This window comes from Camelina sativa, chromosome 16 (genome assembly GCF_000633955.1).
Source record: "Camelina sativa cultivar DH55 chromosome 16, Cs, whole genome shotgun sequence".
Classification (NCBI taxonomy): domain Eukaryota; kingdom Viridiplantae; phylum Streptophyta; class Magnoliopsida; order Brassicales; family Brassicaceae; genus Camelina; species Camelina sativa.
The window spans coordinates 13,138,919-13,156,386 of NC_025700.1; the positions used below are offsets into that span (position 1 = coordinate 13,138,919).

The window sequence follows — 17,468 nt, forward strand, 5'->3', positions numbered from 1 at the left end:
TCTGTTATCAATTAAATTATAACAATAATATAACTTATCTTTTTTTTGCCAATAGGGACACATTAATTTTTTCTTCTTTCTACCAATCAATTTCTTCTTCTTCTTTCTCTCGTCCAATTTTAGTATTGATTTCTTCTTTAGTCGGAGACGATGGTAGTAGCGGCGGAGGTTTTAGCGGATTCATCAAGAAGATTAGCTCAAGTATTTGTAGCTCTCATATCGGCCTCTCGACAAAGCCGCCTCCTGGACTTCCTGCTCCTAAAAAGAAAAAACCGTCGTCGATTCGGTGTAGGAATGGGGAATTAATCGGTTGTCGTGCTTTTGGAAAGGTTTACATGGGAATGAACCTCGATTCAGACGACATGGTTGAACACAGACATGGTTTAACTCCTCGATTCAAACGACATTGAAAGATGCTCGAAAGAGAAGATTTCGTATGTAATGTGCATTTACTATTATCAATCCGTCAATTAAGCTTCCCAATTACACATATGATCATGTTTTTTTCCCAATTATTCTTGGGTGCATGATTTTGGCTCATTAGTTTTTGTTTTCTTTCTGCTTGAAAAAAACCCAAAAAAAAGAATTTAAGCTCACCTTGGAAAGTTGTCACGTCGCAGCTATTCTAGAGTTGTGCAAAGTATGAATTTCCATGGTCCTTGGTGATTGCCATGCCACAGAAAACGTGGCAGTTACTTGCCAATTCTTAATACTGGCTTTTCTAATAACTAGGAATAATTTCAACATCACTCTCTATGTCCAGGCCAATGCATTAGAATCTGTCTTTGAAAAAGTTTTGGCTCTTGTTTTAAACTTTGCATATAGCCAAGACAAGAAAGATGGTATCTATGTCATATGGAAAGAGATGTGGAGATGCCAATATTCCGTTGTTACAAAGATTGGTACTTGTGTCTATTCTAGAAACCCTTGACAGAAGCCTGATGAACATTTTAATAAGTTAACTTTTTATTATTCTCATCTCTTTAGGTTCAGTCATGCTATAGATTACCATGCGTCCTTGGTTATGCACACTTCACAGATTATGCTCTTGATCGCAGAGTGTCAAAGACATCAATGAGGGTTTGTGAAGAACCCTTAAGTGATTAGTTTAGCATTTTTCATTGCTTGTTTATACTGATGTCCTTATTTGGAGGACGATTTGGGGATTTCTTTTTTATTGAAAGAGTGTGTTGTACTGTGATGAACGAGAGTGTTACAATGAGTTGTCTTTTTTTTTGTTTATGCCTTCTCAAGAACTTGGCTCTCAACACCATGTTCTGTTTTTTATTACTTTGTTAGGTAACAGAGATATAAAACAAGATTTGGACATCCAAGTTCCAAAGAAGCAGAAGAAAGACTTGATTGTGTTGTTCAGAAGGAGAAAACTGAATTCGAGGAAGAGCAAAAGGTATAACACCAGTCTCATTGTTTAATTTGTAGTGAGCAGTGTCAAGTGACTGATAAGGTTCCAACTTGATCCTAAGCTTTTCAAGTGATTAAATGTTTATGTTTAGTTTAGGTGTTAGGTTATGATAAGAACAAATATAATGTTTTAATCTTGTAAGAGATAAATTATATGAGATTTAGGAGACCAAGGTTGAAGTGCCAAAACCTAAAGTATTCTAAGAGATCCATCAAGAAAATTTACAATGTAGACATCAAAAAGTAATCTCATTTACTGTTCTAAAGGGTTTGTGAGTGAGAAACAAATCAAGAATTAATGGTTTGTAATCCCTAAGTTTATTTGCTAATTAATTTAAAATATATTCAAAAACTAAATTTATGAAATAAAAAACTCATGATGACGTAAATAATAATAACAAGAAAAATTACTATTGAAATTATCAAAAACTTATGAATTGATTCCAAATAACATATTAAATTATAAAATCAAAAATATATATAACAAAATAAAATAAAAAACCAATCTCGCAGCATAGCGCGGGTACCAACCTAACAACACATAAATAGCAAAAATCTAAAACCAAAAATATTAACAATGAACATTGTCAAAAACTGTATTAATAATGATTTTTTTATCCAAAATAATAAAAATAAAAACAAAATCTAAAACAATCCTGCGGCGTAGCACGGATACTATTCTAATCTTTTATAATACTACTTGAAAATCTGTATTTTATGACTTTATTTCTATTTGACCAGATTACATTAAATTCTTGCGTCCAATACTCCTAATTAACCGATGTAGCTTATTTTCAATGATTTTTCGAATTGTAATTAAGATAACCAATTTCATTTTGTTCTTTGACAAAAAATAATCACTTTGATTTTCTTACATTGGAGTAATATTTTATGGATCAAAATCGAGAATGCATCTTGGACCATTTAATGTATACAATTTTTTTTAAAGCTATTAGTTCTACGTTGCTAATTGCGTTCTCATTTGCTTTTATTATAATTTATTTTGTTGTATACAGTCCTTCATATTCATATATTTTTATTTTTATGATTTTGTTTCCGTTAAATTTTGTTTTTCAACGATTTTGTTTCCGTTCCCAACATTTCTATATCCTTCCTATTCATGTACTACTACTATTTTTGATGCTGGGAACTAGATATGCTAGTAATAAATTCTCTTAGTGTATATATGTGACCTCTCTGCATGTGTACATTGCCAGTCATTAACACATTCCAGCTAGTTTTTTTTTTTTACTTTAATTTCTTTTGTATAAAACATCAAAGATGACTAAAGTCACAGTTCTTTCTTTTTTTTTTTTCAACCAAACATTAATCAAATTAAAAAATAACTCCAAGATTGGTTGCCCAAACCGGAGGAAAAGAGTTCACAGTTCTTTCTTTTGTATAAAACATCAAAGATGACTAAAGTCACAGTTCTTCTTGCTATCTTTATGATCGTCCTCGTTTTTGGTTTGTTTTACATCTACCATCCTCTAAACATATTAAAACATTTATAATTATTGTTTTTCTCAGCATTTTGTATTTTATAAGAATTGTTTTTAAAGATTATGTTTTAAATATTCATTGGCTACACCACTTATTTCTGGTTCGACCAAATTGATTTAATTATCGATTTGAACCGGTTTGGTTTAGGAAAAACCATTGAACCAAGATATTTAAGTGGGAAAACGACTTAGGTCGTGTTTTATTGTTGTCTTGGTCGCCGTTTGTAGTTTTTGAGAGAGAAAGAGGAGAAAACAGTTTCTAAGAGTTCTTATGAGAGTTTGTGAGTTTTGAAGACGTTTTTGGAGGGATCTTGCTGTGAGAGTAAAGATCCAAGGTTAGGAACGTGGTGGGAAGGTTTCTGTGGTGGTAACTTCATCTTTTGGGCTTAGATCTCATTGTTAGCTAAGGTGAGTTCATGACCATGGCTTATCTAAGCTAAGATCTCTGTTTCTATGATATTGTCTGTTGTTTGGTTGTTTGTTTTGGTTGTTTGTGAGTTTTTCGTAGCTCCTGAGGCTTGGATTCGTTCCTGGGATTGTGTGGGACAAAGAGAAGAAGTTTGGAGGCGAGATTCAGAGGTTCTATTCGAAGGAAATGACTGCTCGACAGTGGTGTCGGTCGACACCAACGCGAGGACGGCTCGGAAACTTAGCGAGTGTCGGTCGACACCATGTGGAGGTGTTAGTCGACACCGTTAGGGTTTCGGGGGTGTCGAGCAGGTGTCGGTCGACACCCAAGTGGTGTTGGTCGACACCAGATGTCCAGTGTCGGTCGACACCTTCTGGTATCGGTCGACACCTTCTAGTATCGGTCGACACTATTCTGACAGTAACCGGATCGTGTCGGGTCACTTTTTCATGTTCCTGGTTTGTTTTATTGTTGTTGTTTGTGACATGAGAGATCTTAGTGCTTGTGTGTATAGCCCAGTAGATGGGAGGATTGCCTCACTGAGTATTTATCAAATACTCATGCATCTCAATTTGTGTTTGTGGTGCAGGTAAAGACAAAGTGTGATCGTGGAATCAAGGCAATGAAGAGGAAGATGTTCAAGGGACTCGATTGGATGTTGTCTGGCATTGCTAGGTTGCTAGAGTTAGGTCTTTAGAACTTATTAGGTTTCCAGTTCCTTGGTTTTCTGTTGTTTGACATTGAAATGGTTAGGATTGGTTGTTGGTTATTCTATTATGGATTAATATTGGATTATTGGTTCAGTTGGTTATTTAATTGGTATTGTTAATCCGCTGTTGTTTGTGATTGTGGTTAGATGGCTAGTGGGTATGGGACCACTAGTCATAGTTATTTATATTATTATTATTTATTATTATAAAAAAACGGGTCAGGTCGTTTCAGTTTGGTATCAGAGCCCTTACGGTTCTAGGTTTGGGTTCACTAGGTTTTTGTTGTGTTGTCTGGGATTGCATGTCTTGATTGATTATGTGAGTTAGTCAATTGTGTGTGGCATGGAGTCCTAGAACATCTTCTTCGAGCCTACATTGTGATTCCACGGTGAGTTTTGTTTTTGTGTTCTGTTTATTGTGTGCTTAGCCTTCTGCTCATGGTAGTGCAGATGGTTAGAGAGGATGCTGTTTCTGGTCATGGTCGTGGACGCGGACGTGGTCATGGTAGGGGCAGAGTCCCAGTGGTTAGTGAGACTGCAGACCAGAGTGAGACAACAGAGGGTGTCGGTGAGTCGCAGGGTGTCAAGGGGGATTCCATGAGTGTGGCCGGAGGGGACGGTGCTGATGCTCCAGTAGCCGGTGATGTTTGAGCCCCAGGTGCGGGTGTCCCAGTGGGTGGAGTCCCGGGTGTCGACCTTTCGGGTTTGCTGGCACAGTTGTTGGAGTGGTTGCCACCTGTGGCACCGGCACCGACTCAGGTAGTGCCACCAGTGGTGGCTGCGGATGTGGGGGTCCATTCTTGTTATATCAGCATTCTGACAGAGATGGGCCGTATTGGTACCGAGCGGTTTTCGGGAGATACAAATCCTACCGCTGCGGATTCGTGGAGGAGGAGTGTGGAACGTAACTTCCATACTCTGAGGTGTCCTGAGGGATTTTGGGTGGACATTGGGGTCCACTATTTGTCTGGTGATGCTCAGTTGTGGTGGAGTTCTGCGGCAGCCAGGAGAGTGTAGAGGGAGATGTCTTGGGCTGACTTTGTCTTGGAGTTCAACCGCAAGTATTTTCCAAGGGAGGCACTGGATAGGTTGGAGGTGCAGTTCCTTCAGCTAGCTCAGGGGACTCGGTCAGTGCGGGAGGTTAACTTGGACTTCAGTCGAATTCTGAGGTACGGGGGTCGAGATTTGGAGTCTGAGGAGGCTCAGATCAGGAGGTTCTTGAGGGCCCTACGTGATGACTTGAGGGTTCACTGTAGGGGCGGAGTTATGCTTCGCGTGTAGAGCCGGTCGAGACTGCAGCAGGGATTGAGGAGGATATCCGGGCACAGTCAGTGGTGGCTAGCCCAGCAGTCCAACCTAGTAGGGCTCATCATCAGTGAGGTTCTAGCAAGGGCGGTAATCCTGCGCAGGGAACCAAGAGGAAGTGGGAGGCTAGGCATACGTCGAGTGGTGTGAGTTGCTTCAGGTGTGGGAGCAAGGATCACAAGATTGTTAGTTGTCCCAAGAGGAGAGCCCCGTCGACAGCAGATCTTGTGTGCTACTATTGCAGGGAGCCAGGGCACATCAAGCCCTATTGTCCCAAGTTGCAGCCGGTAGCAGTGGCGGCGTTGCAGCAGGTGCAGCCGGGAGCGCAACAGGTGGCACGGATTGAGCAGGCGTCACGGGTTTACACGACTGTGGAGACTGGTGGGACCATTGCCGGGGCGATCACAGGTATAATCTCTGATACTTTGTCTTTGTGAATTCTTACTAAGTTCGGATTTTATGTTGTCCTGTGATACATGTTAGGTTCTCAACACATGAGGTTTGTGTAAGGACTTTGTTGGTGGGCGGGTTTAAGTCCCACGTTATGTTTGATTCTGGAGCTACTCATAGCTTCATTACCCCGGAGTGTGCAGAGAGTGCGGGTATTGTGGGGGATCCCGGAGAGAGTACAAGAGTTGTCAGGGTTGCTGGAGGCAAGTTTATGAGGGTCATTGGTAGAGCGAGGGGTATCGAGATTCAGATCGCGGGATAGTCTTGGCCTGCGGATTTGCTTATCAGCCCAGTGAAGTTGTATGACGTTATCTTGGGGATGGACTGGTTGCATCGGCATATGGTTCATCGGGATTATCATCGAGTTAGAGTGGAGTTTGAGCGTTTAGGAGGGAAGTTGGTTTATAAGGGGATTAGACCGACTTCGGGGAGTTTCGTGATCTCAGCCATTCAGGTTGGGAAGATGATCGAGAAGGGCCGTGAGGCTTATTTGGTTACTATATCTATGCCAGAATCAGTGAGGGAGTCTACGGTTAGTGGTATTCAGGTTGTAGAGGAGTTTGAGGACGTGTTCCAGTCGTTGCCGGGATTATCACCTTCTCGGTCTGATCCTTTTACGATTGAACTGGAACCAGGGATGACACCGTTATCCAAGGCTCCTTACAGGATGGCTCCAGCAGAGATGGCAGAGCTGAAGAAGCAGCTAGAGGATTTGTTGAGCAAGAGATTCATCCGTCCTAGTGTATCACCGTGGGGAGCGCCAGTTTTATTCGTTAAGAAGAAGGATGGGAGTTTCCGCTTGTGTATTGATTACAGAGGTCTCAACCGGGTCACTGTGAAGAAGAAGTACCCTCTTCCGAGGATCGATGAGTTGTTGGATCAGTTGAGAGGTGCTACTTGGTTCTCCAAGATAGATCTGGTGTCGGGTTATCATCAGATCCCTATAGATAAGGCGGATGTGAGGAAGACTGCTTTCAGGACAAGGTACGGGCATTATGAGTTTGTGGTGATGCCGTTTGGGTTGACTAACGCACCAGCTGCGTTTATGAGATTGATGAACAGCGTGTTCCAGGAGTTTCTGGACGTGTTTGTCATCATTTTCATCGATGATGTCCTGGTTTATTCTAAGAGTCCTGAAAAGCATGCAGTGCATTTGAGGGCAGTTCTGGAGAAGCTGCGGGAGCAGAAGTTTTTTGCTAAGTTGAGCAAGTGTAGTTTCTGGCAGCGTGAGATGGGTTTTCTGGGTCACATTGTGTCTACAGATGGGGTTTCTATAGATCCGGAGAAGATTCAGGCTATCAGGGATTGGCCTAGACCGCAGAATACCACAGATATCAGGAGTTTTCTCGGGTTGGCAGGGTATTACAGGAGATTTGTGCAGGGGTTTGCGAGCAGAGCACGACCTATGACTAAGTTGACAGGGAAGGATGTTCCTTTTGTTTGGTCACAGGAGTGTGAGGAGGGCTTTGCAAGCCTGAAGGAGATGTTGACTACTGCTCCGGTGTTGGCCTTGCCTGAGCAGGGAGAACCCTATGTGGTTTATACAGATGCATCTAGAGTGGGTTTGGGATGTGTGTTGATGTAGCATGGGAAGGTGATTGCCTATGCTTCGCGGCAGTTGTGGAAGCCTGAGGACAACTATCCTACTCATGACTTGGAGATGGGTGTTGTAGTTTTTGCCCTGAAGATTTGGAGATCTTATCTTTATGGTGCAAAAGTACATGTGTTTACATATCATAAGAGCCTGAAGTATATATTCACTCAGCCCGAGCTGAACTTAAGGCAGAGGCGGTTGGCTCAGGAGTCGGATTTGGGGCTGGTGAATGCCTCAAAGGATGTTGACTCGGAGTATCAAGTTTCGGCTAATGGTACTATTCTGGTGCATGGGCGGATCTATGTGCCCAAGGATGAGGAGTTGAGGCAGGAGATTCTGAGAGAGGATCATGAGAGCATGTTCTCTATTTATCCAGGAGCGACTAAGATGTACCGTGATCTCAAGAGGTACTATAACTGGGTCGGGATGAAGAAGGACATGGCTATTTGGGTTGCGAGGTGCGAAGTGTGTCAGCTAGTAAAGGCTGATCATCAGGTACCAGGTGGATTACTGAAGAGTCTTCCCATTCCAGAGTGGAAGTGGAATATGATTACTATGGACTTTGTGGTGGGTTTGCCAGTGGCCAGGACGTTTGATGCTATTTGGGTCATTGTGGACCGGTTGACTAAGTAGGCACAATGTCTGTCCATTAAGAAGACTGATGGAGCAGTAGTGTTGGCTAAGAAGTATGTGAAGGAGATAGGCAGGTTTCATGGGGTGCCAGCGAGCATAGTGTCTGATAGGGATTCCAAGTTCACTTCGGTGTTCTGGAAGGCATTTCATGCAGAGATGGGCATCAAGGTGCATATGAGTACAGCTTATCATCCCCAGACAGATGGGCAGTCAGAGAGGACGATCCAGACGTTGGAGGATTTGCTGAGGAAGTGTGTGTTGGATTGGGGTGGCCATTGGGCAGATCACTTGAGCTTGGTAGAGTTTCTTATAACAACAGTTACCAGGCGAGTATTAGCATGACTCCTTATGAGGCTTTGTATGGGAGGTCGTGTCGTACACCGTTATGCTGGGCTCAGGTGGGAGAGAGGAGCATGTACGGGGCAGATTTTATTCAGGAGACCTCGGAGAAGATTCGGGTTCTCAAGCTGAACATGAAGGAAGCTCAGGATCGGCAGAGAAGTTATGCCGATAGGAGGAGGAGAGATCTTGAGTTTTAGGTTGGAGATAGAGTGTACCTCAAGATGGCCATGTTGCGGGGTCCGAACAGGTCACTGAGTGAGACTAAGTTGAGTCCAAGGTATATAGGTCCGTTCAGAGTGATTGAGCGAGTTGGACCAGTGGCATATAGGCTGGAGTTACCTGAGGTTATGCGTGCATTCCATAACGTTTTCCATGTGTCTATGTTGCGGAAGTGTCTCCGTGAGGATGACCAGTTGTTGGCTAAGATCCCTGAGGATCTTCAGCCCAACATGACCTTGGAGGCGAGACCAGTGAGGGTTCTCGAGAGGAGGATCAAGGAACTTCGAAAGAAGAAGATTCCTTTGATGAGAGTCCTGTGGGACTGTGATGGTGAGGAGGAGCAGACTTGGGAGCCTTAGGCGAGGATTAAGGCAAGGTTTAAGAAGTGGTATGAGAAGCAAGCCACGACTTAAGCTTGCCTAGCCTGGCCCCATCTGTAGTCCGTGGCTGGAGCGTGAATGAAGTATTTCAGCTCATCTCTCTTGTTACTCGGTCGCTTGAGGTGGTTGGTTGTGCGACTTAGTAACAAGATGAGGTGGTTTTTGGGGTACAAAATTTCCGCAAGGCAGTGTTTTGGAGGAAAGTTTCCTGAATTAGAAGTTTCTATAAGTGGAAAGTTTCGAGATGTGGTAAGTGCTAAAAAATGGAAAGTTTTATGTGAGTTAGAATTTGTCCATTTTTGGTGGCGGATAGCCTAGGAGATGGCTTGTGTGGCCTTTGTGGAGGGCTGTTTAGCCGTTGTGTGGCCTTCGTGGCGGGCTGTTTAACTGTTGTTTGGCCTTTGTGGCGGACTGTTTAGCCATTGTGTGGCCTTGGTGGTGGTCCTGTTAGGAAATTTGTTTGGCCTTTGTGGCGGTCCTATTTAGGACATTTGTTTGGCCTTTGAGGCGGTCCTGTTTAGGACATTTGTTTCGCCTTTGTGGCGGCCCGTGGGGCAGTGAGATGATCCTTGTGTGGTCATGGGGTATTCCAGTGAGGGGATATGTGGTTGGTAGGACATTGTGTTGTCTTACGCGAGCCACGGGAAGGGAACCTGGTTAGGAATAAGCTCAGACGCGTTCAGAATTGTTTGCTCGCGACTCTTGGGGGGACTTCGGTTCTCCTAGTACCGCCATATTCCAAGACTTTGTGGCTTGGGAGTGTGGTTGGTATATCGACTTCGGATGACAATTCGAAGGCGCGCTGTAGGGTGACGACCAGAGAGACGAATATTGGATTTCTCCTTATACATTATGGCATGCGGGTTTAGGGCCGATGAGGAGCCAACATTATGGCATGCAGACTTAGTTCTGATGAAGAGCCAATAAAAACTCAAGGTTTAGGCCTATGAGGCAAGGAAAGTCCAAAAGTCGAGAGAAAATAACGTCTGGAGCGTGAGTCTATCACCTAGAGTTGACCTTTCGTATATCAGTCGGAGGAGTGCGGGCCGTGGAGTCGGTAGCACATGAGTCCTTGACTGGGTTTTGTTCGAGATTCGAGGACGAATTTATTTTGGTGGGGGATAATTGTAACGCCCGCGAACCAAAACTCTGCGTTTTGGAGGTGGGTGTCGATCGACACTCATGTGGTGTCGGTCGACACCACTTATTTCTGGTTCGACCAGATTGATTTAATTAATGATTTGGACCGGTTTGGTTTAGGAAAAACCATTGAACCGAGATATTTAAGTGGGAAAACGACCTAGGTCGTGTTTTATTGTTGTCTTGGTCGCCGTTTGTTGTTTTTGAGAGAGAAAGAGGAGAAAACAATTTCTAAGAGTTCTTGTGAGAGTTTGTGAGTTTTGAAGGCGTTTTTGGAGAGATCTTGCTGTGAGAGTGAAGATCCAAGGTTAGGAACGTGGTGGAAGGTTTCTGTGGTGGTAGCTTCATCTTTTGGGCTTAGATCTCAATGTTGGCTAAGGTGAGTGCATGACCATGGCTTATCTAAGCTAAGATCTCTGTTTATGTGATATTGTGGGTTGTTTGGTTGTTTGTTTTGGTGTTTTGTGAGTTTTTCGTAGCTCCTAAGGCTTGGATTCGTTCCTGGGATTGTGTGGGACGAAGAGAAGAAGTTTGGAAGCAAGATTCGGAGGTTCTGTTCGAAGGAAATCACTGCTCGACAGCGAGGACGACTCGGGAACTTAGCGAGTGTCGGTTGACACCATGTGGAGGTGTCGGTCGACATTGTTAGGGTTTTGGGGATGTCGAGCAGGTGTCGGTCGACACCCAAGTGGTGTTGGTCGACACCAGATGTCCAGTGTCGATCGACACCTTCTGGTATCGGTCGACACCATTCTGACAGTAACCGGATCGTGTCGGGTCACTTGTTCATGTTCCTGGTTTGTTTTATTGTTGTTGTTTGTGGCATGAGAGATCTTATTGCTTGTGTGTATAGCCCAGTAGATGGGAGGATTGCCTCACTGAGTATTTATCAAATACTCATGCATCTCAATTTGTGTTTATGGTGTAGGTAAAGGCAAAGTGTGATCGTGGAATCAAGGCAATGAAGATGAAGATGTTCTAGGGACTCGATTGGATGTTGTCTGGCATTGCTAGGTTGCTAGAGTTGGGTCTTTAGAACTTATTAGGTTGTTGGTTCCTTGGTTTCCTGTTGTTTGACATTGAAATGGTTAGGATTAGTTGTTGGTTATTCTATTATGGATTAATATTGGATTATTGGTTCTGTTGGTTATTTAATTGGTATTGTTATTCTGCTGTTGTTTGTGATTGTGGTTAGGTAGCTAGTGGGTATGGGATCACTAGTCATAGTTATTTATATTATTATCATTTATTATTAAAAAAAAAAAACGGGTCAGGTCGTTTCACAGTGTTACATGACTGTTGACAAACGATTTATATGCATCTGTAATTATATTTGCAGACCTTGAGACCTTTTTGCTTTGAGACCTTTTTGTTCTTCTTGTCTACCCATAAGGCATCAACTTTTCATCAATCTGTAATCATCAATACCATAAAAGTACTTTGTTTCTATCCAGAGCTTGACACATGATCAAAAGGTCAATTAAACCCAATGTGTACTCCACCACGATCTAGTGGTATCGTTGTAACACTTCATGATCGAATCCACAGAGTCCAAACAATTGCACTATGAAACTATGATGATCAATATAGCTAAGACAAAAGAGGAAGTTTGTGAAGCAAGTAATAATTAAACAAACGGAAAGTAAATAATTTTTTTCTAAATCAAAAAGAAAATATTGGGCACAGGGAATCTATGGGGAATATAATCTCGGACTAAGGTGGTTAGATGGGAATGCATTAGACTCCGTTCTAGAACTCAAATCACGGTTGTAAAGCTAACCTACTTTCGCAGCGTTAACTATCTATGCAATGAATTCACTAAACCCTAAATCGTCGTTTGGATCTAGCAAACCAAGCAAGCAATAAAAGTTCAAGTTTGATCTGTTCAAAAGGTGCCTCAACTTCAACGTTCGTTGGCTAAGGTCCACCTTGCTTACCTAAGTTATTTTCCAGCAACTCAACAATACTTTTGGTGCCACGATGAATCAAACCTATGATCATAAACTAGGTAGCTAATCTAGTTTAGGCTTTAAGAACAACTATAGATGAAGAACAAAAGAGATCAACCCAAAATCTAAAACACCATCATTAGAGAATTATAAACCCCTTTGAAACCCAAAACCCAATAGATAAACTACTCAGCCATAGAGAAACAGAAACAACAAATCAAAGATGAAGAAAGCATAATTGAATTGCAAAAGAATAGAAAATAGGGTTTAGAAATCTTCTCCAAGGTGTCAAGAAGGATTAGAGATCTTCTCCCAAAGTTTACAAGTGCTCAAAGGCTGCGTAGAATAAAAGTTGTCTTTCTAGAGGTCGAACCTCATGCTTAAATACTAAAATAAAACCCTAAAAGTCAGTTTAAAACATAAAAGGAAAAGTTGCGTCGGGCTCGGGATCGGTCGATCCGAATGTGGATCAGCCGATCCAGAAAGTTTTTCTGCTCTCACTCCATCTGCTTGCTAGCCCGATCAGTCTTCAACCAATCTAGCTCCAAATGCATATTTTTATCTCCAAAGTGCTCAGATTCCTTCCAAAGTCACTTATAACCTGTAAAGACTCACATAAGACTAAAAAGACTCTAAAAGTACACTTAGACTTAACAAAAGACTCGAAACAAATACAAAAACTATTGTTAAAATCCTATAAATGCAGACACATTAACACATCAGATTTTAAATTCAAGCATATGTTAACACTTCGTTTAAAATTAATAGTCAATCAAATTATAACCATTAATACACCTAACAAAAAATGCCACCATGTAAATATTTCAATTGTCAGATTTAATACCAAACCGAAAAAAAATCAAGATATCCTTTTATGTTCTAAAATCGCCGACAAAGACGAAAATCAATTTTAATTTTATGGGTTTATCTCTTACAATGGATTCTAGATTCATGAACAGATTTTCAAGTCTAAAATCATATATTCGCCTCAAACATAGAGACCAAATATCTCGAAGCTCTGAGAGAGAGACATAGGATCATTGAGGAAACAGAGAGGAACACATAGGAACAAAAATGGATCTCAAGAGAGTCAAAGATCCGTGACAAGGTAGGAGGAGCGGCCATTAACTCTCCACGAAGCCTTGTGGTGCCATCTCTCCTCCCGTGCGTCGGCGATCAACTTCTCTCCCGGAGCTTCACATAATATGGGTTTATCTTAATGTCCTCTTAACCGTACCGGTTCAACCGTAATTCAATCTCCCTTCCGGTTTAGTTCAACTTCAGACCTTTTGTCCAATTCAGTTTCCATGTGTTTGAACGAGTTTCGCAGTTTTGCGCAAGCACCCGTAAACCCATCTGTGGAACTCTTCAAACACTTAACTTGAGTCTCAACTTCGTCGAGATTTCCCTGAATTATCTTCACAGTTTGCTTCATTTTGTCTATCTCCTGAGGTGGATAGATCCAAGCTTCAAGCTCATCGATTTGTAAAGTGCACTGCCTTGTAAAAAAATCCATGTTTGGGTACAAGGATAAGTATATACGTAATCCGAATAAGCTATTAATAATAGACGAAGGAAGGAAAAAGAATTGGTCCCTTAATAAGATTATCTTATATATTGGGGCTATTAGGCCCAAATCGTAACACTCGAAAAACACGAACGAACTCCAAAAATTGCAGAAGATTCTTTCAGAGCTTGGAGGTGATATGAGTTGAGTAGATGATGAAGATGAATGCTTCTTCTGGCAACAATTTATCTGAGGAATTTATCGGAGGACGTGCATGATATGAGGAATTAGCCAAATCGTCTTTGTTTACACGGAGGCTTGTTTCCTTCTTCTTTTTCAACAATTATCCAATTTTGGTTGATGAACGAAACTGTTGAATTGGTTTTGGTTAGATTGAGGAAATTGGATGGGAACCGCTAAGGAGATTAGGTGGAGACAATCTTCTACCGGTTCCAGGTCAGGTATCAATAATAGTAACCGGGTCAGGTCTTCTTCTTTTAGGAGAGACAACAAGTTCGAAGATGCTGTGATTCAAGAACACGCTCTTGCTGCTGCTGCTATCTTGTTCCGACAGTAGAATGGCGGAGGATCTATGTCGTTTGCGGAGAAGCTGACAACTTTTTAATGGCTTTTTCAGAGAGTCTATAAACGTGAAGGGGAGAGAGGGACCACTGCTTTAAGGGAAAAATGGGACCATCCCGCGCCATTCTGCTGTAATAAAGTAATAAAGGACCTCTAGATCTTGAAGGACAACAAAGTAATAAAGGAAGTGAGAGGGACTAAATATGAAGACTTGCTTGCAGCCATTGATGCAGCAAGCATTAGGATCATGTTGCAGTCAGGGTGAGTCTCTCTCAGTGAATCATGTTGTAAAGCATTAGGATCATCCTCCATCTTAATCCTGGTGAGTCTTCTTTACTTATTTAATTACTTGGTTAATGCAAGTCAGTTTTATTTTGCAATGATGTTGTCTGAAAATTATACTTGGTAATTGAGAGTCCTTTAGATTATAGGCCAAGATTTTATTTGGCGTTCATACAAAAACATGAAGCATACACTGTAACTTAAGCATTGGTTCCAACCAAAACCCAACAACTCATTGTTAGTTGTTGAGAATATATGGTGTATTTCCTTGCACTTCTTTCTTATGGTAAATAAAATGTGAACCTACTAGCAGTGCCTGATTCAAATCAAGTGAAGTGTTTTGAGACTTTATGTGATGCCTACGATTAAGAAGCTAGAAGAGATCTGTATACGAAATCATATGAACATTTAGTGATGCTGCAAGAAAGAACTATCTGGTTCTTTTTAACCTCATTGAATCTGGTATTATCAGTTAAACTTTGGTCTCGTTGAGATTGAAGAAGGATCTGATGATTCTTGTTTATCTTATGATGAAGAAGAAGCTCCAAAATATGATTGGTTCATAGATGAGATTAGCCTCCCACAGCAAAAACCGTAGCGGATACTGATTTGGTTTTATGCCATGTCTTTGGCGAGGAGATTGAACCCCAAGTTATTCCTGATTTGCCGATAACCGAAGATGGAGAGAGCGTTGATAACCCTCCAGTGTTCTTGGATCTTCTTTATTATTAGAGAGCAATACTATGGATATGTTCTTCCTCTACTTCCTATGGAAGCTCCAAATTGGAGCGTTGATAGTCTGCTCTCCAATTTGGAGTGTTTAGACAACACTTAAACCCGTTTTATCCCAAAAACAGGCTTAAACCGAGAAAACAAGCTAAAACCGAAAGAAAAAATTGATTCGAAGCAGTAAACTGCTATGTTACTCTTTCTAGGATCAAAATATGTAACAACCCAATGTATTTGACTAATCATAAGAGTTCGGGTTGAATTTGGAGTGTTTAGACACCACTTTTACCCATTTTGTCCCGAAACAGGCTAAAACCGAGAAAACATTGATTTGAAGCACTAAACAGTTTTGTTACTGTTTCCTGGGTCAGAATATGTGACAATACAATGCATATGACTAATTGTAAGAGTTCGGGATGAATTTGGAGTGTTTAGACAACACTTAAACCCGTTTTATCTCAAAACAGGCTAAAACCGAGATAAAACATTGATTCAAAGCAGTAAACAGATATGTTACTCTTTCTAGGGTCAAAATATGTAACAATCAACTGTATTTGACTAGTTACAAGAGTTCGGGTTGAATTTGGAGTGTTTAGACACCACTTTTACCCACTTTGTCCCGAAACAGACTAAAACCGAGAAAACATTGATTCTAATCAGTAAACAGCGTTGTTACTTTTTCTAGAGTCAGAATGTGTGACGTTCCAATGAATTTGACTAATTGTAAGAGTTTGGGATGAATTTGGAGTATTTAGACAACACTTTAACACCCTTGTCTATATTTGCGTCAATCTTAACAAGGTAGCATATTTAAAAATGTTTTAAAAGAGCTATAGCAGTGATCAACCACTTTGATTCTTCTCCTATTGAGCTCTTGCATCAATCCACCTCTCCTGCTGAGAACTACTGCAGAAACTGTTGCACCACAGCTCAAAAGCTCTGAAGCCAGCTCCATCATTGAGATTGGAGCGCCAGTCATTGACAGCTCGTGGAATACCAGGACAAATCTCCTTGACCAAACAAAGCATTTAAAATATGACTTCCGGTCGCAAGTCCCAGACCGTCTATGTGGGCTCCATTCGAGAACTCTATCCTCTAGCGATCTAAGGGACCAAGAAGCTTACCATAAGTAGCATTAGTCATTGGAAGTTGTGGATCTTGCTCATCTTCCAAAACTTTAGTCTCAAGTACCTCTTTACTCACCTTCTGCTTACTACGGGTCTTACACATAAATAAGCAGTTAAATTTTGAGAATAGAATCTATTTTTTCTCATTCAGTGTTTGCTTTTGATGCAGCTATATAAATGTTACTGGTTAATACCGGAGAAACGATAATTATCAGCATCAGTAAAAGATTCTTGTTCTAGATATACAACAGGATTTTTATCTACTAAAATATATTTATAGTTATGCAACAATCTAAAATATATTCAATATATTTTATCCTGGGTTTTGTCTGATTCCGTATGGTATCAGAACCAAAAGATTTTGCCTATAGTATGATATATGTTTTTCTTAAACCATCCAAGCCAAAAGATACTTGTTTAATCTATCCTTAAGCCTAATGTTAAAAACCAACCTACCAGCACCTTGTCAAGAGCGTTGATAGCATAGGTGTTCCAGGCTGTAAGACCAGAAGGCAGTGAGTCTGTTGGTAAGCCCATGCGTCATTCGTCATCGATAAGATCGGTTAGTTTGTATTTTTAGCATTAGATTAAGAATAATTTAAACATGACATCTAAGGTTAGGAAGTTGTTTAAGTCTAAGCATGCATCATCTTCTACATCTCAAAAAACAATTAATTCAAGAGAAATTATGTCAAAAATTACAACCTTTAATCAAGAAATATCAAAAGATCAACTACCGCATGTTAATCCACAAAATATATATCAAATAGGAACTTTTGATTTTAGAACTGCATATTCAATCAAAGAGCATGAACAAACTTTATCATTACAAAATGAATTTGAAGAAATTAAACTACTTTCTTCTATGTCTTTAGAAAACTATAAAAGAAAAAACTTTAATTATATTCATTTTGGTCTAATACAAATAGCAATTAAACCTTTATCTAGAACAGGAATTGATTCCCCAATACTAATGTTATTAAGAGATAAAACACTTTTAAAATTTGAAGACTCCTTATTAGGAGCAGTACAGTCAAACTTATGCAACGGAGCTATATATTTAATTGTGCACCAAATTTTCAAGTGAGCTTACATGATCCTACAATATTTAATACTTTAGTTTTAAACGTACACTTGCCTGAAATTAAATTTCAGCAAGAAAGACATGGCTATTTGTTGTTGTATCG

At 40.8% G+C, this 17,468-nt stretch overlaps 2 protein-coding genes across 3 annotated transcripts in view; one reads left to right on the plus strand and one right to left on the minus strand.

The window, feature by feature from the left end:
* Positions 6,600-7,013, plus strand: LOC109129720 (RNA-directed DNA polymerase homolog; the record flags this gene model as incomplete). The annotated part of the gene is made up of 1 exon (XM_019238597.1): positions 6,600-7,013. A coding segment is annotated over one exon (414 nt), but the record flags the coding sequence as incomplete, so codon positions are not given.
* Positions 12,697-17,468, minus strand: part of LOC104750448 — a 7,557-nt gene continuing 2,785 nt past the window's right edge. Inside the window, exon 2 of one of the 2 annotated variants that reach the window (XM_010472239.1) lies at positions 12,697-13,549. In XM_010472239.1, coding sequence (XP_010470541.1) covers positions 13,307-13,549 — 243 coding nt within the window. In that variant the 3' untranslated portion in view covers positions 12,697-13,306. Of the gene's footprint in view, positions 13,550-15,884; positions 16,803-17,468 lie in introns of those variants that run through there. The other variant, XR_002036082.1, reaches the window with a different exon arrangement.